The sequence below is a fragment of the Brachionichthys hirsutus genome, chromosome 8 (genome assembly GCF_040956055.1).
Source record: "Brachionichthys hirsutus isolate HB-005 chromosome 8, CSIRO-AGI_Bhir_v1, whole genome shotgun sequence".
NCBI lineage: Eukaryota > Metazoa > Chordata > Actinopteri > Lophiiformes > Brachionichthyidae > Brachionichthys > Brachionichthys hirsutus.
The window spans coordinates 10692343-10717440 of record NC_090904.1 but is presented as its reverse complement, the minus strand read 5'-3'; the positions used below and the strand labels follow the sequence as shown (position 1 = coordinate 10717440).

General features: G+C 45.5%; 2 protein-coding genes across 2 annotated transcripts; one reads left to right on the top strand and one right to left on the bottom strand.

Annotated features, from left to right (window-relative positions):
- Positions 1-2933: 2933 nt before the first annotated feature.
- Positions 2934-10008, bottom strand: txnrd3 (thioredoxin reductase 3). The gene is made up of 16 exons (XM_068741933.1): positions 9750-10008; positions 9320-9380; positions 8244-8353; positions 7972-8079; positions 7702-7774; positions 7503-7622; positions 7262-7404; positions 6851-6966; positions 6381-6606; positions 6210-6302; positions 5722-5798; positions 5020-5176; positions 4732-4839; positions 4526-4621; positions 4296-4430; positions 2934-3903 (listed from the first exon to the last, which is right to left on the bottom strand). The coding sequence occupies exons 1-16, from the start codon at positions 9849-9851 to the stop codon at positions 3841-3843; spliced, it is 1788 nt and encodes a 595-aa protein (XP_068598034.1). The 5' UTR covers positions 9852-10008; the 3' UTR covers positions 2934-3840.
- Positions 10009-11397: 1389 nt separating this feature from the next.
- On the top strand, positions 11398-19344 carry bin2b (bridging integrator 2b). The gene is made up of 12 exons (XM_068742414.1): positions 11398-11544; positions 13314-13394; positions 13979-14033; positions 14437-14531; positions 15919-16014; positions 16113-16220; positions 16298-16383; positions 16803-16878; positions 16959-17041; positions 17126-17819; positions 18065-18157; positions 18988-19344. Exons 1-12 carry the CDS (start codon positions 11452-11454, stop codon positions 19096-19098), a joined length of 1671 nt encoding a protein of 556 aa, XP_068598515.1. The 5' UTR covers positions 11398-11451; the 3' UTR covers positions 19099-19344.
- Positions 19345-25098: the final 5754 nt, after the last annotated feature.

The following is a 25098-nucleotide window of genomic DNA, read 5'->3' as shown; positions in this document are numbered from 1 at the left end:
TATGGCTGGTCGGCGCACATTTCCCTCAGCGGCTGACCAATTAGATGGAAGGTGTCAGAGGAAGTGATTTATATGAATGGCTTCCTCCCTCTGGTGTTAATGAGAACTATGATGCACTATCGACAGCTTATTACCAGAAGACGACGTGGAGCTCATTCAGCATTCTCCTGCAGCTTAATGAGCGCACAAACAAAAACACACTCAAAATGAGCTAAATCTCACTGGAGCAGGAGAGAAAAAAAAAGAAATTGATATTGTAAATGAGAGTGTATATTTTTAGACTCTCCAAAAAAAGCTTTCAAACAAAAATTAATTATTACATTTACACTTATAATCTGTAAATAGTTCCATCTTCTGCTTTTAGGTCAAACTTTTTCTTATGTTTTCCATCCATTTAATAGAATGCAAAGGCCTTTAACCCTTTACATGCTAACAAGTGCTAGTTACATGACAAAGTAGCTTCTCTGCTGGTTAGCTGAACCGCCTCCCCGGTCATGCCTGGAGGTTTTATTTACCATGAAATCCTGCTTCTGCTGATTTTGGCACCAAAACCTTCGCAATCATTTCTGGCAAAGATTAGATGCAGCAGATTAGAGAATTTTCTGACACTTCACACGTCAAGTTTTGGTTTGGTTTGGACTTTAAACTTGCAGAAACGACTGGGTTCTCATACCGTACCTCCGGCAAGGCCCGTCAGTCCCTTTAAAAGCACAAAGCCGTATCTTGCAATTTTAAGGAGTGTAGGAAAAAAATGAATCAATCCAAAAACTAACAAAGAAATCTTGCAATATTCCAATAATACAAAATGGTCTTATGTTTTGCTTCATTTCTTTTGAAGTTCTGAGTTAAGATACTGACTGCAATAAAACTACTATTGTCATGTTTTATCTGAGTATTTAGAATACTCAGAAAGTATTTGTGAAGTTTTTGTGTTAAGATACCTGAAATAAATATAATGCTGTATTCTAATCAGGCTACAGTGTAATATGTAAAGGTGTTATTCAGTGGAGACATGCTGATATTACAGAGTGGGCTGCCCCCTAGAGGCCGGTCAACGTCATAGCATTAAAAAGCTGCACGCATAATTAAAATCCGACATTTCTTCAAATATATTTTGCTGTCCATGTGGAAAAAGTTCTTAATGTTGCAAAACCCTCTCTGTTTTAAATCATTCTAACGTGCCTATAAAATTAAGATGTCTGAATAAAAAGGGGTCACTGTCAACTTGAACAGCATCGTACCAATAAAATAAAAACGTCACCTCATCAGGACGTTTCACAGAAGAATACAGAAATGTGTCTCCTGAAGGAAGTCATCATATGAACAGAGAAGTCTGACCCTAAATGGCTTGCTCAAAAGACACAACCCAATTTCCTTTCATCGGGAAAAGCTTCTGATAATAGGTCAGAAATCTTGTGTGTGAGTTTATGCCCTTTTATATGTTACCCTTCATCCAGACATTTGCCATAGCTCTATTATTACAACATTGGTTATCGTAAAACATGGAAAGCTCCATTTCGGTTCCATCCCGGTCATTTAAAATCATTTACTACCGGTAATACTTCCCAATGGATTCCAGTATGGAGCCACTGGATTTCATTCATTCACTTTGTCCTCAATTAAAAAGCAACAAGAGCCTCCGGCCTCATGATCCGGAGAGGAAGTGGGTGGAAAATCGTTGCCGCGGCCAACGCTGGACAGGCTGCATGACTCAGCTAATCTCATTGATCGATTTTCATGCTAGAAAGAAACTGTGTAAATGGAAGTTTTCAGCATGAGCTCGTTTTAAATGGTATATTGAAATCCAACTTTCAGTCATTTTATGTCCAAACCTTGAACATACGTGGGAATCCGATTACGTAAAGGGTCATGCAGGTCAGTGGTGATAAGGAGCCCGTTTTGAAAACAGCAAGTCATAGTGAGACATCATGACTTCAGACCTCTCACTGATAAGACAATCCACGGAAGCCATAAGGTTTATATTGGGTTCAGCTTAAAGCAGAATTACACCGTTTGCAGTTTTATAAATCCAGATAATGTCAACCACGGAGAAGGAAGCAAAGACATTTAATTTCCACGACGGAGGAAGCGGCCGGAGATTCCGCTGTGGTTTGTCTGGGCTTCGGTTACGTTGGATGTTGCAAAGCTCACTTCTGCGGCCTTTTTTCATACAAGTGATCGTTGAGCAGGATAATAAACTTCAGTGCACTATTATTGCGATTAAATGAGCTCTTCATCATGCCAGCTGAAGTACTAAAACAGATTATAGCTCAGATGACCTTTGACCCACACTAACATTTATTAAACGGGGCATCAGTTTTGGTGTCCCTGGAACAACAAACATTAGACTTACTGATAATAAAAAATAAAATAGGTTCCCACCCACCATTCTAGCATGTTATTCTCCCCCCCCCACCCCACCCCACCGCGCATGTTATCTCAAGTTGTCAAACAGGATCTCCTGCAGGCAGCGTGACAACTTCCAAGTTCACCTGTCAGACTGTGGGAAGCATCTAGAAACGGACGGACAAACCCGGGCGATTGCATAACCATAAAGTCTTCGAGCTAACAAGCAACAGTCGTGACTGGAGCCATTTACAGGAAGGATGCACGCGATTGGCTCGGGCGATACGTAGTGACAGGAACAAACTTGACTGTTTTTGCAGTTTAAATACTTGTGAATTATGATTTCTCGTGTGCTCGTTAATTCTCACCCATTCAATTAACGCATGGGACGAAGTATTTTATCCCAATTTATCCTCAGCACCTTTACAATTAAGAATCTCAAAAGTTCTTAGTTAAAATGTCGATAATAGAAATTATAACTAATACCAGCAGATGACTTGTACCCGAACTGCAAGTCATCTCTGAAAATGTATTCTCACTCAGTGTGAGCAGCTTTAAACATTCACTCCGCAATAAACTTGAACAAGTGCTGAAAGTAGCCTTTATTACATTTTGATTAGTGATGACATCGGTTCGACACCAACATTCATTCATAAAGATGGGCAGAAGAGCGTCCTCTAGATCACTGAATACAGCTCTTACATACACATAAGGCAGAGGCAAACAGTGAGATGCAACAAACAAACCTTAAATTCAGAGTGATGCGTCATTACATCTAGTACCACCCCCCCCCCCCCCCCCACCACCGATTCAAATATGTCTTCATGTTGCAGGGTCTGAAATTTAGTGTCTCTTGATCTCTGCCCGTTTGTTCAGACGGACGCTTTGGTAGAAATAGGATGAAAACCTGCCACCACACAGCAAAGAAACATTTCCACCTCGGCCATAGAGAGCCGAGAGGAATGTGTGGAATAAAGAGCACCAGAAGACGGAGTGATATTTAGGCTTCCCCTCCCAGAGTTCAGAGCCAACCAGACCCTGCTATGCAAATTTAAATCTGCCAATTTCAGCCTGCATTACCATCGACTGGGGCGATGAAGAAGTGTTTTGAGTTGGAGTTTGGACGAAGAGTTTGGGCGACCATCAGGTGCTTCAGGAGAGACATCAATCCGAGCCCACCCGGGTATCCAGGTTACGGGCCAGGACATCATTAACAGCCCACTGACACACCCGTAGGCGTGTGGCTCCTCCCCTGAGGGACACGCTGACGGGGCCCAGCAGAGTGACCCCGCTGTCCAGCAGGCTGCCCTCATCTAAAGACCTCAGCCTGGGCGAGACGCTCCGGCTGCTCCATCACCTGATCAAATCGATCTGGGTTGGTAGGTTTGTCCTTTTGAGCAACGACCCGGAGAGGCCGAGCAGAAGGGTAAACCAAGATCAGATGGAGGCGGGGTCTAATGTGAGGGCAGCCCGCTAAACGAGCAGGGCTTAACCTCAGCAGCCGGCCTGGGCGATGCTTCCACCAGAGCTCTTGGTCACTTCCAGAGTGGTAAAGATCTAAAGGATTGAGATGAGAACACATCAGATAAAAACAATAAAGCTTAAACATTCAGCGTCCTGCATTAAAGCCTCGTTTCTACATGGAAATCCAAGGACACATCAAATAAGAGGCGGCTGAGCCGGTTCATCTGCCGCAATGATCAATGTACGACATTAACATAACAAACGTGATGCAAAGCCCGTCGGAGCGCCGAGGGAAACAGATGAAAGCAGACATGCTAATACTCCAAGCCACCGTTTCATGTGTTCTGAACGGATCCGTGTCTCGCACCGGGACCAGGGACGGAGCGTGAGGTTCACACGCCCACTGAAGGACAGCATGCGGAGGAGGGCGCTAGCCCCTGGACCCGTTGGACCTACGCAGCACAAGTTACGGACCCCCATCTTACCTCAGCACACGTCGGGTGGATGCCGATGGTGCCGTCCAGCTGCTCCTTGGTCACGCCACATTTCATGGCTGCGCTGAAGCCCTGAGTCACCTCTCCGGCGTTCGGGCCCAGGTAGTGGAAGCCGATGACCCGATCCTGTCGAGGGACGGGTTTCAGTAACGGAACGCCATTCCTCATGTAAACAGCGCGCTTCGCTGGCAGCTAAGAACAGAAGCGGAATTTCATCTTACGCCGTCCAGCTTATTGCAGATGATCTTGGCGAAGCATTTGTTGTTGTCTCTTTGAGGTAGCGTGAACTCCAGAGGCCAGAACAGACTGTGGTACACCTGAACACACGAGAAACAATCAGTGCGTCGATCAGTCCGATTAGTCAGACCCAGCAGTGGAACGTTCAGCACATGGATTCCAGGAACTCAGAAGCGGAGCTGAAGGTTACCTCAAGGTTGTCCCCTCCGTAGATCGCCACGGCTCGGTCCTCCGACAGACCACAGGCGCCGTACTCCAGCGGGGTGAAGACAGTCGTGGGAACGTTGACGTAGTCGCACTGTAAAAACACACTCTGGGTTACAAACCTGCTAGAAGGGAGCAGGGAAACCTTCTGCATGTGCTGCAGATTAACTCTCCATCGCGTCAATCATCCACAATAATATCAGGATAAATCCCTTTTATACAGCCAGAACTTTCTTCCTCTTTATTGGACAACAGGAACTCAGACTTGCGCTACCTTGACTTTTGAGCCTCCGAAGAGGCGGCGGGCCAGCAGCTTCCCGGCCTGGATGGCGACAGGCGTCAGTTCCCACTTGTCTTCCAGAATGTCGCCGATGGCGTAGATGTAGGGGACGTTGGTCTGCTCTTCGTCGGTCACTGGAATCTTCCCATTTCTGGATGATGATGAAGAGGTCAGTGAAAACAATACTTTAAGTATTTATAGAGCAAGAATATATTTGTGGTTTCTCATTACACAGAACGATAACACGGACCGGTTCCTTCATAAGCGACGGTGCATCTTCTGAAATGAGCCAGCTTTTATCTTTTACTGTATTTAACGGTGAAATCATCAAACCCGCCGATTGATCTGCACGCCACGGGACTCACCCAGCGCTCTTTAGAGCTGCCCCGTGCAGTCCTATAGGCCGAACCGTTTCAGAGTGGAATGAGTCGGTTTGTAAAGCACCAACACTTTATATTTAATGCTGGAGTAAATCATCGTTTGCACACTTTGCTGGAACGACGGAGGCCAATTTTGCCAAGCTTCATCTAAATTTACGCAACATGCAAAGGGAACAGCGATAAAGATCTCTCCACTTTGCCCGTCATAAAAACACTGCAGAGACAGTCGGGAGACGCCATACTTGCAGAATCACCATGACTACCACCATTCTTAAAGGTGCAGGCTTCCTGACTGGAATGGGACCATGACACTTACTTGGGGTTGACTTTGACCCCCACTACGTCAAGGCCGATCTTCTCTGTGCATGCATCTCTGCCGACTGCTATCAACACCTGAGGAACACGGACGGTTTGGTGCGGTTAAGGAGGATAGAGTCATTCCGGCTGGGAATTTCATTAACATGAAGTGAAGGAGAAAAATAATGAAAGTATGTTTCAGATTATTTCACGGGAGTTCTTACACAAACCCCGATTGCTAAACATGACACGGCAGATGGATTGTTTTTGAGACTAAAAACAGAAACTGGAAATCAAGTCTCAAAAGATAAATTTAGCAGAAACTGAACTATTCCCTCCGTGTTTGGTCGGATACAGCCGCAAAGTTTAAACACAAATAAACAATCACACATTGTGAAAACCTAAGAATGAAACTATTCCATGAACAACTGGTGGCAACTAGCCAGTGACTTCCACGGCGCTGCGCTGGAGGTATGACGAGGGCGCGTCGGGCCGATCGGGACTTACCGTGTTGTACTCTCCCTCTATGATGTCATCGCCTTCCGTAGCCTTGGCTGTCACCTTCAGCCTGCCTGGAGAACCGGCTTCCAGCTCCTCTATCTGACACGCACAGATGGAATCAAGTCAAGGGGGGGCGGAGGGGGGGGGTCCAACACAAGATTTACAGTCGCCGCTCACCGATGTCGGGACACGCTTGTGGAGGAACTTGACACCGTGATCCTGCATGTACTCTCCGGCGCGGTTGGCCATCTCCTGGTCGAAGCCCCTCAGCAGGATGGACCGAACCATGATGGTGACGTCGAGACCCAAGCCGGCCAAAAAGCCGCCGCATTCCAGAGCCACGTACGACGCCCCGATGACCAGGGTCTTTCCCGGACAGTAAGGCAGCGAAAAGAGGTCGTCGCTGGCGGGAAAACAGGAGAAAGAAATTAGCGTGACCAAGTCGGCTAAATAAAATATTGAATATCCGTTTCTGACCAACATGAAACGCACGCGAGGATCAAAGGCTAAATAGACGTCCTTAATCAAAACCAGGACCAGAAGATGAGCCCCCGTCATTACAGGATGCGTTTGTGAGCTCACACTGTCTGAAGCTACAACCTCGTCTAAAGTGAGCTCTGGGTGGACGTGCAGCACGGAGCCCCCACCTGGTGATGCAGTACTCCTTGTCCCCAGGGACGCCCAGGTAGCGCGGCCTCTCGCCGGTGGCGAGGACAAACTTATCTGCCGTGTAGATGGTTTCCTTCCCTTGTCTGCATACAGCCTGCATATAAACAAACTTGTTTAAGTGTTCGCACATTTGACCCATTCCGTGTGCAGAAAATGTTTTTAACCAGAGAAGCAGCAACGATGTTGAAAGATGAGGGTAAATGTGCAGAAACATTTGATCAAGGCAACTAAAAGAGAAAGAAGAACGTTGCTTCCAGAAAGCCTGACGCAATCGCTCAGCCTACTTGGATAAAAGACAAGATTCGACAGGCCAACTTGAGAGAGAAGCTCCTACACGGAGAAACAAAGCTGCCTCTGAACATCTGAAACGCTGAACGTTCCTTCTTTACCTTGACTTTGTGTGGCTCGATGAACTCGGCGAAGGCGTTTCCGTACTCGACCTTCTTGTCCCTCAGCGCCACCCTGTAGCCCCAGTTCAGCGAGCCGATGTGGTCGTTCACCGCCGTCTTCATCGTCTCCCAGTTGTGTTTCACTGAACCGACAGACCATCATAAGTGGAATCGATGGAATGATGAGCAAACTGGTTAGATGTACCCCCCCCCCCCTCCCCCACGACCCCCGGGGCCTCACCCGACTCATCAAACTCCCAACCAAACTTGCGTGCATCCTTCATGGCGACGCCGAGCAACGCCGTCTGGTGCATCAGCTTCTTGGGGATGCAGCCCACGTTCACGCACGTTCCGCCGAGACCTGACGGGCCGCGTACGAGTCGGATAAATAACGCATCGGCTGTACCCAACGGGGTGACCAGAATGTGGCATCGCCTCACCCCAGGAGGTTCCCTTTGGAGTGGGCACGACGTAGTCCAGCACCATGACCTTCTTCCCCAACGTAGCAGCTTCCTATTGTCAACAGAACGAGTCACTGAAGCAATGCACGGATCTGGGAATCATTAACACCCACGCGACACTGCAAACACTGGACGCAGGAGGAAATGGTTCATGTCCCAAACACTGCTGGTTACTCATTAGAACACTCTTCAGTTATCTGGAAATCAGAGTAGCATCCCTTCCAACGCCAGCTCGATGAACTGGGTCACCTTTGAGCAGGCGAGGCCTCCAGATCCTCCTCCCAGGACGATCAGGTCGTAGTCGTAAGTCTCTCCGGCGCCGTTTAGCAGCTGCTGGAGGCTGCCATCTTTGCGAGCCTGAAAGAAACAACAAGGTTGTGACGACACTCGTAGGGGACAGAGCGGCGAGGGCGTCGTCAGGTTCTGCTTTTGTTTCCGCTACGCATTAGAGCCGACGCACAGCACCACGACTGAGCACCAACGAAGAAGACGCTCGTTCACGCGCACGCTCTGTTACTCACTTGCATCGTTTTGTCACAGCCACCGACGTGCGTCTTGTTGATGAAAACGTTGGGGACACTTTTCTGTCCCGTCATCTCAAGCAGCGTCTCCTGGTAGTTTTTCCCGTCCTCTGCACAGAAGGACTCACGTCAGAGTCAGACGTAGCTTATGTGGCCGTACAGACGTGCTTCAGTCGGGCTGAAAAGTGCCGGCAACTCCTAACCGTTCATAACCAGTTCCATTTCACGGTTACTATTAGTAGCAGCCATTTGAGAACGTTTTGCATCTTTGCCAGGTAAAACCCTCACCGACGACAATAAATCACTTTTGCAAGTATGTAAATGAAGCGCTGCTCGACGGGACTATCCACACCGAAACCGGTTTCAAGCGTAGCCTGGTCTAAACGCCACAACCGTTTTACGACGAGCCAAATAGTCGCCGACTTAATCCAGTCTAGCGGCAACAGGAAGCTGTGCTGTCGGACCAACAACAGATTATCACTCCTTCAGTTTCGACAGACGACTTGCTTCACCAACTTTCGCCACCCATGTTACTCACGACCTAGCAATGCACGCAATGAGGCGGACGCCATCAAGTTTTACCGCCGGTTACTTCAGGGAGAGACGCCGATGCCAACAGGATGGCCAAAAACACACCCACAGGAAATACTTCTACTTCAGCAGAAACTTAAAATATGTAATCTGAAAATACCTTGAGATAGAAAACAATCATCATGTTCCATTTAAACAAATATCCGGATGCAGAAGGGATTGCTGGCCCGGGGCCAATTCGTATTCATGGAGTGACTCAGCATTAAACAGACAAAGTTCACATCACACTGGCGTCTGTAAGCAGCTTTAAGAGAATGTGCTGATCAGGAAACATTTCAGGCCAAGAAGTGTTTTCATTTCACCATCATCATAAGTATTACATTAAAGTACATTTGGGTGCAACAAAGCTGAATATTTAATGTTGATGGTAGAATACTCTGCATTTGTTTTCATGCAGGCGTGTGGGAGAGGGATGTCAACAACTTGTGTGTGTGGTGTGTGCGTGTGTGTGTGTGCGTGTGTGCAAACGAATTGTCCCATCTCACCCATGAGATCTAACTCCAACGCGTTATACTCGACTTGGAGCTCTTTGAAAATGTCTTTCACCTGTAAAGACACGAGAATGTACACGTCAGACGTCACTCAGATACCGAGAGCACATTCACCAAATACACACAAGAAGAATCCTCTTATCAAATTAAACTACATGGTTGTTAGCTGCGACTCTCCACGCAACACCAAGTTATCTCACCAGAGCGGTTAACACATTCCCGATTTGCCATTGTCAACATAAAACCCCGTTAAGCTGCTCGATGCTAATTATCTGCTGTTAGTTAGCTAACAAAGAGACTGCGTTTAACACAGCAAGGCCAAAACCAGCAAGTAGACCGAGCCCATCGACGTCACCGGGAGATGATAGAAGTTCCCCGGCAGCCGAACGCAAAGCCCCGCATTAGGACTAAACGGACATCTTACCTGCAGACAGTACGGGCAGTAGCTTTTACTGAACACCATCACTTGATTGGAGTCGATGAGCTGCTTTATCCGCTTTTTGAGGTCATTTTCTACGGGCGGCATTTTAAATGTATTTCCGTCTGCCTACAATGGGCAAGCTTCGAGAGACAACTGACTGTAGAACTGGTAGAAATCCCGGAGGGGGGAAAACAAAATCGAACTCTGTACTTCCTGCCGGAGATAATACCAGACAGAAGACGTGTCCGACAGACCTGCCGCTCTGCTGTCTTGAGGCGGTCTACCTTCCGCGCCAAAGGTCTGTCACCATTTCTTGTCTCTTGTATTTGTGCGCGCTTGATGTGTTACTCCGTGTGTGCCGCATATTACATTGCTTGTCATTGACAAGAGTGAGAGCTCCGCCCGCCCGGTTACTCCCGTAACTTAAAACCTGCATACATATTAAACGTCACAGGGTTTCTATTTACATGCCGGAAAAGCAAAAAACGTAACCCCGCCCCAAAAACAAACAAAACAAAGCAAAAAAACGAAAAACTTTCAGCCTCATTTATATATATTAATATAAAAAATAACTATAATTCAACACACAGACCATGTTTTAGTTAATAATCGATTACTAATGTAGGCAGTCTAATTTATTTCTGACCCTGTTAACTCGACATGTAGCGCCTCACGAGCAATAGTTGGCTATCTTCCGCCATCTACTGGTGAATGTAGGTTATGACAAATAACAGGCAACATTTCTCCGTCAAAAGTCTGTCTGTCTTATTGCTGACACCCATCATTGATCCATTAAATCATTTCCTATCTGACTACGCCCTGATATGGCCTTGAGACACCCGAGGACTGAAACCACTAAGTATGCTTCATGAAATAGAGATGCCACAACAGCTTAGGGGGTAAGAAATTGATCATGTCAAGAGGATTATGTTCTATAGGTTAAGGACACAGGGCAGGTATGATGATGGGTATTGGAAAAGACCAACACCTACTCATATTAGGAATCACCTATGAGAAGCAAACGTGTCAATAATGGTCAACTCAGCAATTATTTTATATGTAGGCTATTTATCCGAGCTTTATCTGTTTTATCTGTCTTTATTACTTTTTTCATGACCGACGAGTCACATTATGATTGTCAGAGTATCTCAAATATATTTCCGTTGTAATGACTCGATTGGGAAACCGAGCTGTCTCTCCGGATAATTAGTTATTTCACCTATATGAACTCATATAGTATTACATTTTTCAGATATACACCCACTAAACGTCCTCTGCACCTAAACTTACGCCACCTTTGCTGAATCAGACAAGCATCGTCAAGGGAACGCAATTTTTACGCATCGTTTCCAGGTGAGTGTCGTTAGATGACTTCACTTTTCACGGATCCCGGGTGGGAGCGGCGCGGAGCGCATGACTATGAGGCTTGCAACACTTTATACCTGCGCAATGACTCTTAAGAAGATCGGGTCAACCGGAAAACAGTCAGCCATTCCCTGAACAAGTTTGAACAGGAGCCGCGTCCCGCTGAAGGCTGCGTGACGCCGACGCCGCCTGTGCGCGTCTTGACACTTATTATTCGTTGCTCCACCTCCATCGCGCCTTGAATTGGAGTCGCAGTTCAGCTTGCAGCGAGGCAGTCTCTGGCAAGAAGGGAGCGGACGGGAGGCGGGTCGGCGAGGAAGGAACGGAGAGAAAAGTAACGATGGCTGAAAATAAAATCGGTCCGAACCTCCAGGCTGGAGCCGGATTTCTCGCCAAACGGGTCCAGAAGTCTTTGAATCGCGCCCAGGAGAAGGTGAGCCAGTGAGACCTTTATCACATGGGGAGGATAACTTCTGAATAACTGTCATCAGCGTGGGAAGACTCCGCCAAATTAGTAACGTGTTCCACCCTTTGTCTGCGGGGTTGTCAACGGGATTACGCAAAAAAAACAAAAAAAAAAAACAAGCCCTTGTTTCCAAACTGTTTGGTAGGAAGATGGAGTTTTGGGTCAGAATAGTCTCATAAATGTTGACGCGCATTCAGATGAAGGGGAGGATCCAGGATATTAGGTTTTTTCCTTTTCTCTGACAGTCAGATTGGGTGTATTTCGACATCAGAGTTTAATGCGTGGATTATGATGGGGGGGGGGGGGGCGGGCAAAGAGTCGTTCCAGTTGTTTTAGCTGCAGGCCTCTGTCCTCCAGTTTAACCAAGAAACACAAAAGAGTTTAATCTAAAATGAGTTTTGAGATTCACATCAATGCTGCCAGAGTCCAGCAGCTCCTTCTTTTTTTTTTTTTGCATAGTTTTGTTTGACCTTAGTGGAACTGTAAGGACGGGGAATTTGGCGTATTTCTTATTTAATATGATTCTCTCTAAGCTATTGTGAATTACTGGTGTGTTCTTGCATGTTGCGTGAAATAAAATCGGGTCAAGCTGACCGTGCTCACAACGCCGTGTGGGATCATGTGATACTAACCATGAGTGGAAAGGGAAAAAGCTCTTTATGCAAGCCACGGAGTGGGGTTAGGAGTCTATGTCGCAACAGTCTACTTCTGTCAATGTGAGGCATCGACAAAAAGGGTAGCGAGGACTTCCCTGGCCCGACCGTCCTGATGTTCAGCGCTGTACATGCCTGAGAGGACGCGCAGGCCGCCACTTCCTGCATGTGCACTTCCTCTTGCTTGCTGAGCCTTTCTCTCTCAGTTCGTGGTCGACTTTATCTGCTCCACTTCTACATAGTAGCTGCAGACGTTTGTGCTCTGAAGCTGCAACACACACACAAAAAATAAAGTTATTTTAGGCGACTCAGGGATTTTTTTTTTTTTGGAGACTTAGAAATGAGAGCCTTTGTTGCAAATTTAAGAAGGTGAAGGTCATTTGATGTGGCGTTCGGGTGCAAGCTGTGGACCGTGAAGGACAGTCCAGCACATGTTCACGTGTGCTTTGGGAGGCATGGTGTCCCATATTAAAAGCTTCAGTTTGTGAACATGAATAATTTAGACCATGTGTCCAGACATTACTTCAATCCTAGACTTTTCAATGTAAGATTGCCAAAAATGTGTTTTGAGATGGTGACGTTCTCTTCGGCCAACCAGAGTTGGGAGTATTCAGCCTTGGTTGCTTTTCCTCAAGCTTTATCTGGAACAGTTGTCAACATATTCTGATTAATTTTTGTGTCGGGGTTGCTTCAATGTCAAATAAGAGTAGCTTAATCAAGGTTCCATCACTTTTCACAGTTGGACCGTGATCCTAAGCGATCTGTAGGGCTGCGCTATCTGGCTGCTTTGTAGTTTGGAAACGGTGTCACCCTGATGTCATAGGAGTGAAAACATCATCTGGATTACCCACAATGAAACGGAAGTGCTAACTGCTCAGCCAGAGCTTTAGGAGGTTTATGCAAATTGCAGCTAATTTTAATCTTGCGTTGCCAGTTTCAAGCAGCAACGAGGAACGCGGTTAAACGGAAAAATGCAAAGTGCCTTCACACTTTGATCAGAAAACCGATGGTGATTGTCTTCAACTAATCGTTAATGCATAACCTTTGCTTAATTTTAAAATATACTCTGTTGCTCTGTCTTAGGTTCTTCAAAAACTGGGAAAAACAATGGAGACCAAGGATGAGCAGTTTGAGTTATGTTCCCAGAGCCTCAATAAACAACAGGTAAAAAAATGTTTAAGCATGAAAAGGTCCACGTTGTCGTCCTTCGCTATTTGCTGTATAACAAGTAAAAGCTGTTAAAGTTTTTCCATTTGTATTTAGGGTTAAAATGCTTTCTTTTTTATCCCTCTTACCAATAATCTCCATTTAAGTGGAGCACTGCTAAGTCCAAGAAAAGAGCAGCCTTGTGTTTTTGCTGTTAAGATGCCAACCCACAAGTTCAGACACTCTGCCCAGCCTCGAAAGCAGGAAAAACAAGAAACATTTTCTTTACCCCCCCCCCCCCCCCATTCCCATTCTGCAGAACTACTGCATGTTGTGTCTCCTGTCAAACCCAGAACACTGATAGTGGACCAATAAGATTGTCGGGTTTTGTCTGAAGTGATACCCATATAGCATTTGAATGTAAACACAATGCAGTCTACAGTTTTGGAAATCAACGTTATCAAATTCTACATCAAGCAGAATGATGTTGATGTCATCATTTACGGTTGTCGGGGGGGGGATAACTTAAAGAGCTCACATCGGCCATGCAGCTTTTGCTCTGTTCAACCTTTTTCTCTTTCGTGTTTGGCCCCTTTGCTCAGATCGATGGGAACAGATTGTTTAAAGACGTGAAAGCCTACCACACAGCCATGAAAGGTAGGTTTCAAAAATCATACACGGACCCACAATGCCTTTCTCTGCTCAGGACAGTTGGTGGTTGTGGCGGGGGGGGGGAGGGAAGTGACTTTTCTCTATTCTTAGATTCTTTTCTCGACTTTTGCAATTCTGTCTGTGTTGCCACGTTTTACAAGAACGCATCAAATCCTGCCGTGAAAACGGCTGACTCGGCGTTGCGTATGTAGAACATGTGCAAGAAGCCGTAAGGCTTCCAGCGGTGTCAGCTTTTAGTCCTGCTCCGTGAGGTCCAGTCAGGAAGTCAGTGTTGTTCTGACCTTCTCGGCGTGGGTGTAGCAACAATGCCGCCCGGATTCATTGTGTTCCCGATGCCAATGGAGCCATAATGAGACTCTCTTTGGTCATTTCTTATTCCCCTCCGCAGCCGTACACGATACATCCAAGCGGCTGTCCCAGACCCTGCGAGACGTCTACGAGTCGGATTGGAGTGGCGTGGCGGAGCTCGCCGTCATTACGGAGGTACGTCCACGATGTGTTGCTGCCGACGTAAATCCAGTTAATTGTTTCATTTGGTTTCGTCATTTATTTGGACGTTTAAAGTGTCATATACGTACAGTTCAGTTAAGTGTTCCTTTTTTTCCCCGCTTGAGGGCAGAAATCTACATCTTGACCTCGAAAGCTTGAATTTAGACAAGCGGTCGTCCCTCGTTTATAGGGGTTCCTTATTTTACATGTATTTTTACCTTTTATGAACCCTCCCTGCTCTGTTATCAACCCACCCTCTCCTGTATTTCCCACATGCCTACAAACACTTTTGAATCCCACGATCAAGTAGAAAATCTGCGATAAATGAAGACATATGTTCGTCAAGAAAATCCACAACACAGCAAATCTGCAGGAAGTGAACCGCGATATAGCGAGGGACGACTGTACTTTGATGGCTAAGGTGCTGGCAATTAGAATGACAGATCCAGTTGTAACATTAGCATTCATTTGTAGTTCTATTTCCAAGTCCCATATTTAACCCCCCCACCCCCGAAACTTGGAATGCACCTCTTATCTTGCATCCTAACAAACCATAAATCAAGGGGAAGCTCATTGCACGCTAAACACGACTAGGTCAAGACTCAGTGCATGTCTGGACCTTGTACGATAGCTGTGCGGTTTTGTGGCTAAATAATACAGATTTTTCTGGAACAGCTGTTTCCCCTAAAGAATCTAAATAGAACTCCCGGGGTGAAGGGACCCTGTGGTGGGAAGGTTCAGCCTTGACGGAGGTTTGCTTTCATTATCTGCTGTTCCCCCTCGTCTTTCGTTAGTTTTTATCTACGGTATGTTTCTCATTCTCGGTGAAATACAGTGTTCTGACTGTTTTGTCAGATTCATTGTTACTTACGGTGGTTTAACTGTGTGCTCTCCCCCCCCGTGTTTTGATGGACTGTTTTCTCTCCAATGGCCAGATTGTTGCAGCCTTTGTCACTTCTTCTCACATAGAATTGAATTCATTGAATCTACTACGAACATTAACACTTGCCTATTATGGAAGTCCGACACTCGACCAAACTATGACGTAACTCTCGCTCCGACGGCCAAATTTGCTTCGTTCCAGCGAAGAGTTTGCTCAGCTGCAGCGCATTAATCACACCTGCAAAGGCTCTTCAATGCCACAAACGGCTTTCCAACCATGGCGCGCAGGACGCAGCTCTAGTGTCTCGAGTTTCCATCGCACCGCTACTCGTGTTGATGAATGTGGTTTGACTTAACCTTTAAAGGATCAGAAACCTTTTGTCTCCCTCATGAGTCGGTTCAAGTTGATTCAAGCTGTTGTGCAGCAGCGTTCATTTCACTTCTTGCACTTGGAGACTTGTTGCCTTTGCAGTGACGTGACATCGACTGTGTCCGTTAGAGCGAAGACTTGCTGTGGAACGACTACGAGGAGAAACTCAGTGATCAGATTGTCCGCACCATGGAGAACTATACGAGCCAGTTCCCTGAGGTCAAGGTGATGCTTTCAGTTTTGCCACAGTTCCAGCTGAACCGAAATGTTCAAGTTGATTCTGGTTCTTTGGAGGCCTGACAGAGCCACGCTTTCCGTTTCAGGAGCGAGTAGCCAAACGTGGCCGCAAGCTGGTGGACTACGATTCGGCGAGGCACCACCTGGAAGCGTTACAAAGCGCCAAGAAAAAGGATGAAGTCAAAATAGCAAAGGTAATATTCCAGAAATAATAGAATCATTTTCAACTGTAATTGTCAAATAAAATATACTTTAAAATCCTCTTCAACAGGCGGAGGAAGAGTTCAACAAAGCCCAGAATGTCTTCGAAGAAATCAATAATGAGCTGAGGGAGGAGCTCCCCGTTCTCTATCAGAGGTACGGTTACTGTCCTCTGCAGGAAATGGACACGCTTTGAGATAACGAGATAAAGACCTTGTTCATAAGTGGCTTGTTGGGTATTCAAGACGAACAGAGTGTGCTTGGACATTTTGGAACATGCAGTCTTTGATAACTGCGTGGCGAGGTGTGAAATGAGTTCTTTGAGTTCTTAAAATAAAGGGAAGACAAAGTTTCCAGGCCTCCGGTGGGGATTCAGATAATAGGAATACCCAACTAGACATTGCAGTCTCAAGGTCTGCGGCGTAACCCCGATGTCACTAGGAGACCACTTGTCTTGTCAGTGTCAATGGTAATGACAATAATATTGAACGCTTATCCTTGCTCAACCGTCATTTTCCGGACTGTCCATCGCTCCATACATGAACTACACGTTGGAACTGTCTTTGTCTCTGCAGCCGGATAGGTTGCTACGCGACGGTGTTTGAAAACATATCAAACCTGAGGGATGTCTTCTATAAAGAAATGAGTGTGGTAAGCTAAAAGCCCAGACCCCTTTAACTCCTGCTTTTCGAGTGAAGTGTGAGTGACCTGTGTTTCACTTTGTGTTGAAGCTGAACCATGAACTCTACAATGTGATGAAGAGCCTGGGGGACCAACACTCGGGAAAAGCTTTCATCATCAAGGGTCTGAACAGGTAACGTTCCCACCGGTCCTCCAGATGGAATGTCTTGTAACATGCCTGCTGTCTGCCTCACGTTTGAGTTGTGACTCTCAATAGCACGTCGAACAAGACAAAGAAGAGGACGTCCCTGGTCATCTCCAATCCCATCCCGTGCAATACGTCTTTCCCCGCTGATCACGTCTCCATCTACGCTACCGCCGACGACGCCAAAGTCGCCGTCCCCACTTCCCCCACCCAACAAACCGTTAGCATCTCTGAAGAAGCCAGCCAAGCAGAAGAGAGCATCCTGTCATCCAAAACGGCAAACTCTTCCGACTCCGATCTCAGCTCCAGTGGCGCCAACACACCGAAGGGGCAGTCGGAGTGCAACGATGAGAGCAGCGACAGGAGCACAGGAAGTCCAAGTCTAGATGAGGTGGAGGTGGAGGCGGCGGCACCAGCGGAGGAAGAGGCGGAGGCAGAGGATGAACTTGCTGCAAATCAGCTGGATGATTCCGAGGTGGGAGAACCAAAGACGGAAGCTGCAAACCAAGATGAGTCCAATCCACTTGATGGTGATTCCCTACAGAGTCCAGAGAAGGAGACTGTGAGCGAACCGCCATTGGACAATGCCAAGCCCAAACCTCCTCCAGTACCTGCACCACGGATCTCCTTCCGCTCCACAGATAGACGGCCCCTTTTAATTCAGGAGGAGGAACTGGAGAAGAAAGAGGGCCAATCAGTCAACCAGGGAAGCGCTGATTCAGGAGATGACTCCAGTTCCCACAATCCACCAGGCTTTCTTTACAAGGTAAACTCCTTACAAGGACAGAATTGCTACCGTCACTACAAGCACGGACTATTTTTATAAAGCGCTCAACACAAAATGTGAGCTCTTTCATTGGAGAAGAGATTTAAAGCATCGTGAATACTATGTTTTGTTTTTGCTTTGTATTTCCTGAATTGGAAAATATCTTTCCATGTTTTAGCTGAACTCTATACCATGAAATTAAATGAGGTCAATTAGAGCTGTGATGGTTTTTTGTTTTACACCAGGGGGTGGCGCTAGAGAGCCATGCGGCGTCTGAAGAAGGCCTGCTCCAGTTTGATAAAGGCGACGTCGTCCTGGTGCTCGCAGACACTCAGGAGGTTAGTGTGTGTCCTTATAAACCAAAGGTCACTTCCCAGAGACTGAAGAGTCCATTTTTCCTGCTGCTAAACCAGAACGAAAGTTTAATCGTAGTTTCTGAGTCGTGCGATCATCCTGCCGACGGTTTACTTTAGTTTCTTTAAGCTTCAGCGATGAATTTTAACTGCCCTTGAGGTAACCGGTCGAGCTGAGATATTTCCGCCACCGATTAAATTGAGTGTGACGGAAGGAAACGGTTCGAATGTCAAATTTAAAATATCTTCAGGAAACGTATTCAGCATACATCCTGATGCGATTGGTTTTTGGTCGAAACAATTCACAAAAGTGTTTTAGTGTTTAAAGTAGATCCAAGACGGACTCGGACGGAGGTATCGGACCACATTGCTTTCGCTTCCTCTCATCCGAGGTTTGCCAATCCAATAGCACCGAGTGCAAAGTGGAGCAGGTTCAAATAAAAGTCTGAGTCCACCAGATTTAAATATGTTGACAGGGGATAAGGCTTTATGGCATTAAAGGGGGACCATTGGGCCTTGATGGAAGTATTCCAATTTAGCACTTCCATCAGAAATGTGTCTATTATCCAAGATTCCTTTTTTGCGATCCGTTCTCAATGGCGCTAAAAGCTGGGGTTATTTTTCAGTGCCGTTCGGGAGAAATCCTAAATGTAAGACGAGACATGCTGGGGAATGCGGTTCCAGATGTTTTTGTCGGTCTCCTAGAACGCAGGAAACACTGCCATCTCTAACGCTCACTCGCAAAAGCACGTGATCAGAGGGTGCATTTGTTTTGTTCACCTCTTACATATGTTCGATGGCTGTGTTTCATGCAGGAAGGCCTGCTGATGGGGATCAGGGAGGAGAGCTGGAACCGGCACATGGATCTAGAAAATCACTCTGGGCTCTTCTTGGAAAAACTTATCCAGCCAGTTCAGAGAGAGTGAGGAAATAGCGACACACGCACACACACACACACACACACGGAGGGAGTGAACCCATATGCTATGGACGCAGGAGCGGTGAAAACCGAAGACGTGACAAACAGGCTAATGCTTGGATGTTGCAACCTCGGCAGCAAAAGTGAAGAGATGTTTGTGCAAATGTAAAACACCATGTTGATGTTTTTGGTTTTAATTTGTATGTGAAAACACTGTGAACCCAAAAATCTTTATACCGTTGCTGTGATTTAGTGTGAAATTTACTAATAAAGTTGTAAATATAGAAAGTGGTTCTTCTTTGAGCGGCAGGTGAGATTCCTTCGGTTGACCTGAGGGGGGGGGGGGGGTTCCAGTGTTAAAGAAACGGTTGACGTGCAGTGAATCTGACGGAATGGTGTAAATCGGGGAAATTGTTGCTACGAGCTGCAGATAAACAGCCGGCGCTTGGAAGAGGACTACAATGACTCACCGGATTGGAATGTGAAAAGACTGTCAAGATCGTGACAGCAGGCCAGCAGACTGTGTGCAGTTCGTGGATGGAAACCCTGTCTTGTATAAGAATCCGCTTCCCCTTGTTTTATAGTTCTGCTGTCAGGAAGTTGAAAACGGTGTGGGATCTTCAGCCTGAACAGCCTGATGAAGACCAGCAGGGGGCGATGAAGGGCACTGGCTCAGGGAGCCAGATGCAACACGAGACCTGCATCATGGGTGCTCTGTGTGACATATTGGGTTTGGTGTGTTTACACGGTGTCCGGCCTAAAAAGCAGACGAAGGGGACTTGTTTCAAACCGATCCCGAAAACATGGGCTCTACACCAAGCCCCCTCCAGGTGTCAGAACTCCTCGCCCAAACTCTAATCCTGAACCGGCCCACCTCAGAAAGAAACTCATTTTGGGCCACTTGTGCTGTGATCCTGTTCCTTCAGTCATTCCCAGACGAAGGTCAGAATGCAACTCATTGCTCCTGACAAACGAAGTTACCACGAGGACTAAAAGTGATCTTTGATTAGACTTCTTTTAACTCCCGTTTTGATGGAGATTAGGAGACTGATTATCGATTGAATTAACGTCCGGTTCTTAAACTTCCAGACCTGCCCTTTACAGCTGCTAATGATGCCTAAAGAACATTTATTTTTCCTCAACCCAAAGCAATGATATTTACTGTAATCCATCATTCTTTTAACTTACAGGAAGCAATTTCGGGGATTTATGCATGCTTGATAGCAGTGGGCCAGAGCTCTTAAATTACTCTGGTACTTTTTTTAACAAAAACAGAATTGCCTTTACACCCTTATTCCACCTAACACTCCCAGCAAAAACCTTCTGCTTCTGGCTTGAATCTTTCCGTCACAATGAAACGGTGACGATGTCCGAGGGATTGACCGAGGAACCACACGCTCCACGCTACCGAACACACTTGTCTGGGCAATATTTTAAAAAAGTATCCTTTGGGAGTTCATACCAAAAACATCAGGACAAAAGACAATCTCATGCAGTCATCTGTTTCTGATCACGGTCCAACTAGCAGAGAATCCAAAGAATAGCTGCATGACCGCGAGGTTGGTACCGAAAGCTCATGGAAACCCGGGTTCTGTCCCAATATGAATGTGCTGTATTATTACGTGTCTTTTACTGAATTAGGGATCTTTATCTTGGCGCGTTAACCTCAGAGGCCCTTTTCTTCTTCGCTGGCCTCGTGCTGCGCTGCTTGTTTGTGGTGTGAGTCCCCCTCCCCCTCCCCGTGGGTCCTCCAGGGAATAGGCGTGCTGGTTTCACGGGGCCGACGGCTCAGGTCCATTAACAAGTAGCGTTGCGTTGACAAGGCGCGTGATAGATAAACTCGTTCTGGGTCTCCTGGGGAGATTTGACTTTCAACTGCTGCTCAGATATGTTCATGAAAATGCATACTTGTCTAATTCCAGCCAAAGTTGATGTTTTCGTTGAAATGAAAACTTGTCTTGAACTTTGACGCAGACGTAAAATATTGCTAATCAGTCTTTCTTCCTGTAATGATATTCTTCTTCCTCTTTTCCAATGCCTTGAAAGTTTATAGGTCAGGTAAAGGTCAGAGGTCACCCTCGGCAACACAAAACATCAGTGGAGCCGGTTATAACTCAACAACACTTCATCGCCTGCCGATTGGGGGGGGGGGGGGGGGTATAATCACGAGTAAAGAAAAGCGCTGTTGCCTCACACAAAGAGGCTTTTTTTGTGCTCGTGCATTAATAATTCATTTGTAAAAGCGTTAGTTACCTCCACCAATGTCTGTCTCTGATTTTTGGCAATGTAAAGCAAGAAGTCACAGAGAGGTCTTGATGAAATTTTCATGATATGTTGGGAATGTTACCAGCCACAGATGATTACATTTTGGTCATGATCCAGAAGATTCCACTGAATTTAATCTGGATCGGATCCGGATTGCAGATATTATCAAGTTGTTGTTTTTTTTTAATGAGGGTACACTTTTTTTTCAGCCTACTGTACATTTAATATTAGAGATAGAGATTTCTAACAGGCGGCGTCTTATAGTTGAGTCGATTCTACATCAAAGCAGGTCAACGGATTTGTTCTATCTTTAATGCCTGATGAAACAGATCCAGTTGAAATCGAGCTAAATTTTCACAACAAAACGATATTGTTTTTGGACCCTTTCACTAATTTCTCTCTCATTACCTCCACAAAGGAGGTTCTGTTTCTGCTGCCTTCACCAATACGCTGTGGAATTAGTAGAGGACTAACAGATTTGTTGTGTCTTCAAAAGCTCTGGATCTATAGATCCAGAAGGTCTGTGCTCTCCGGGTGCTTTTCTAGTTGTAAACGGAACGGCATTAGCTTTGATTTGGAGCGGCGTCAACACCTACCTGTCGATTCAGTTTTTGTTCTCAACCAGCTTCAGAGGTAGATATACGGCATATATGCTTATCTGGCTCTTTAACAAATGCTCCACTATTTTTACCAGCTATTTTTACACCCCCCCCCCAACGAATGCTGCTGCCAGCTGCTGCTGGAAAAGAGGTTACTAACAGCAATGAAGTCAATCAAGAGTTGTTGGTGGTAAAACCAAAACGATGTACTGAAAGACTCTAAAACGAACTCAGAAAGGGAAGAGGAAGAAGATGTGTGTCAAATGTGAGTGACATCTTTCAAAATGCATAGTCTTTTAAAATATTGATCATGGAAAAAAAATATATTGCTACTCTGAAAGATACCAATAAAAGAAGCGTATAGTATTTTTGATTCCAGGTTTGGTTTTGAAATACTTTTCTTTATCCAGATGTGCGACTTTAGCTTCGTCTCCGCAGGACTCCTGGTACAACACGCTGCAGGAAGAGCGAGAAAGGCCAGCTAACAAAATAGGCTTTACAAATGTTCTCTGAAAATGGGAATAATATCCAGTGTGTTGGAGCGAAACGATGCAGAAGATTGAGTAGAAAGGAAAGCCGGAACTTACAAAAGGACATTTCCTTTTGTCTAACTCAGTCTGACTTGTGACATTTTGGTACAAACCCTTCATTAAAGAAATGATTTGTGACATTACCAACCACATTCGCCTCTTTGAATGTGAAGAACAAAAAAAGCCAAAAGAGACTAAAATATAAATAATTTACATGACTATATATACAGTTACAAAGAGAACCGAAACTAGAAGTGAAAACCCACAATTTAGATTTTCAGATCAGATGGGATGCAGTCAGAAATGAACCTGTAAAAACACAATGCCAAAGATATTCTTCACACAAATTTAAATATCGATTACAACGTGGCCTAACATTAATATCATCATAATAAATCCTCGTAAAATGTGATCCTTCTCTATCAATTATACTCTATGTCAAGAGAGTCTCACGAAAAGCAACACAGATTCTAGCGCTGCTGCTAAAACCAAACACGATTGTTTTAAATAAAGCTCCACCCACCGTTCAAGTCAGAGGAAACATCGGCAGACATGAAGTCATGATCCTTGTTGTGAACACCTGGAGGCCCACGTTGGCCCCACTGTTGTCTGAATTGCGGTGATCTTGTGGTTTCCTGTGTGTTGTAGGTAGCATTGTGCAGGGACGCTTCAGACGACAGTGTGAGTTTTGTCTCTTATCGCCTTCGCTCTGACATAATGCAGATGGTCGCGTGTGTGTGTGTGTGTGTGGAGTGGAGTGGGGGTTGGGAGGTAATTGTGGCTCTGAGAAGGCATAAATAAAATCCTCCACATGGCTGGCACGTTGACCAGCAGAAAAAATGAAACCCTTTAAACTTTACAAGCATCCACACAGCAAAAATAATTGCGTAAACGGTGGAATGGGCATTTCGGCTTTTCTCAGGCTTTTCCAATTAGTCTGCAGATGTAATGGCGGGTCTGAGCTTTTTGCTTACAGGCTGCTTTTTCCACAGTCTGGAGCCAAATCCGGTAAAGGTCACCTGTGATCACTTTTTCCTCTTTCCACTCTTAGAAAATGATGTTAAAACCACGCTGTCTAGCGTGAAGGAGGGAGTCCGTTCATCGGGCGGCCGACACTCCGCAAAGCAAGGAGCTTAGCTTCAGCCTTTGACTGTTTGTGAAGCTGCAGGTGTCGTTAACGCTAGCAGAAGCTAAAGCCTCATGATGTGAATTAGGTCTCCAGGGAAAACACAGACAAATACGCAAACGCAAGTTTCTATTTTATCTATTTAGACATGAAGACTTTCTACAATTAGCCTTGAAAGAGGAAGATTCTTACACATTCTCCTATTTTGGATGCCTCCCTCGGGAGGTGCTCCGGGCATGTCCCTCCGGGAGCAGGTCTCGGGTAAGACCTAGGACACGCTGGACTGGAGAGACTGTGTCTCGGCTGGGCTGGGAACACCTCGGGATCCCCCTGTAAGTTTGTCTTCTTTTCATTAACCATATCTGCATTTGCAAAATATCACAAGCTTGCGGCCTCCATCCTCTTGATTTTCATTATTTGGCAGAAATATCAATATTTATGCAAGAACCCATAATTTAAACAAAAAAGGCTTCAGTGTCCTCCAAAATCAGAATCTGCATTACATCAAAACTAAATGTATGAAACTATAGCCAACTATCAATGTTAAGATTAAATGTAATTTTATTAATGTAAATCTTTTTACAGAGTCCCTGTAATGTTGCGGAATGCGAGCGTGTCATGACCCCAGAAGTGACGTCATAACCAAAGCCTCGTGTTACGAAGCTTCTGACAGAGTCAATAAAAAGGAACCAGTCTTTGTCGATAATAGCGTTTCAAGTACGTTAATGCTAAACTTCACGTGCTTCGAAACGGAACAACAACAACAACAACAACAACGTAAACAGGAAGTCTGTGTACTTTTTTATCAATCCATAGTGCTGATCGACCACGTGACGCATAAAGCTCAGATAAACCGTAATTATTCTAGATTACCTCGCAGATAGACTCCATTGTGATGTGTCTGTGATTGTAGTTTTTGACATGTAGTTTTAGGTTAATGTTTATTGTTGCATGGTATTCTACACTTCATAGTACATGCCAATAGGGGTCAGTAAAGGTCACTGATGATTAAAATCCTGCATGTCGCATCTTCGGGTCTTTGTTTTGCAGCATGTCTCTAATATTGATTATTTGTAGCCTTTTAGCAAAATGACTTTCTTACTTTTAAATGCATAACTTTTGCTATTTAAGACCATAAGTGGGATTTCAGACTCCAGCTCATTATTATTATTTATTCATTATTCATTTATTTACAAGCCACAGTGTTTACTGTCTGCGCTGTATGAAAATGGGATTTTGCACAGAGGAAATTCCCTTTGTCGAAGCTTCACTGCTTTGGCAAGTAGCTACACTTGAGTCAGTGTTTCAGTGCAGGCTCCTCTGTTCTCATGAGCTGCACACACCCAGAGCCACAAACATCACGTTTTGTACTGTAAACCCGACTGTCTGTCAGTCCGCCACGATTAAAACATCAGTTCCAACGAGCTGCTGAGAGATGGAGCTGAGGATGGATGTCTGTGGGGTTTCCAGGTTTAGTCACACTGAAT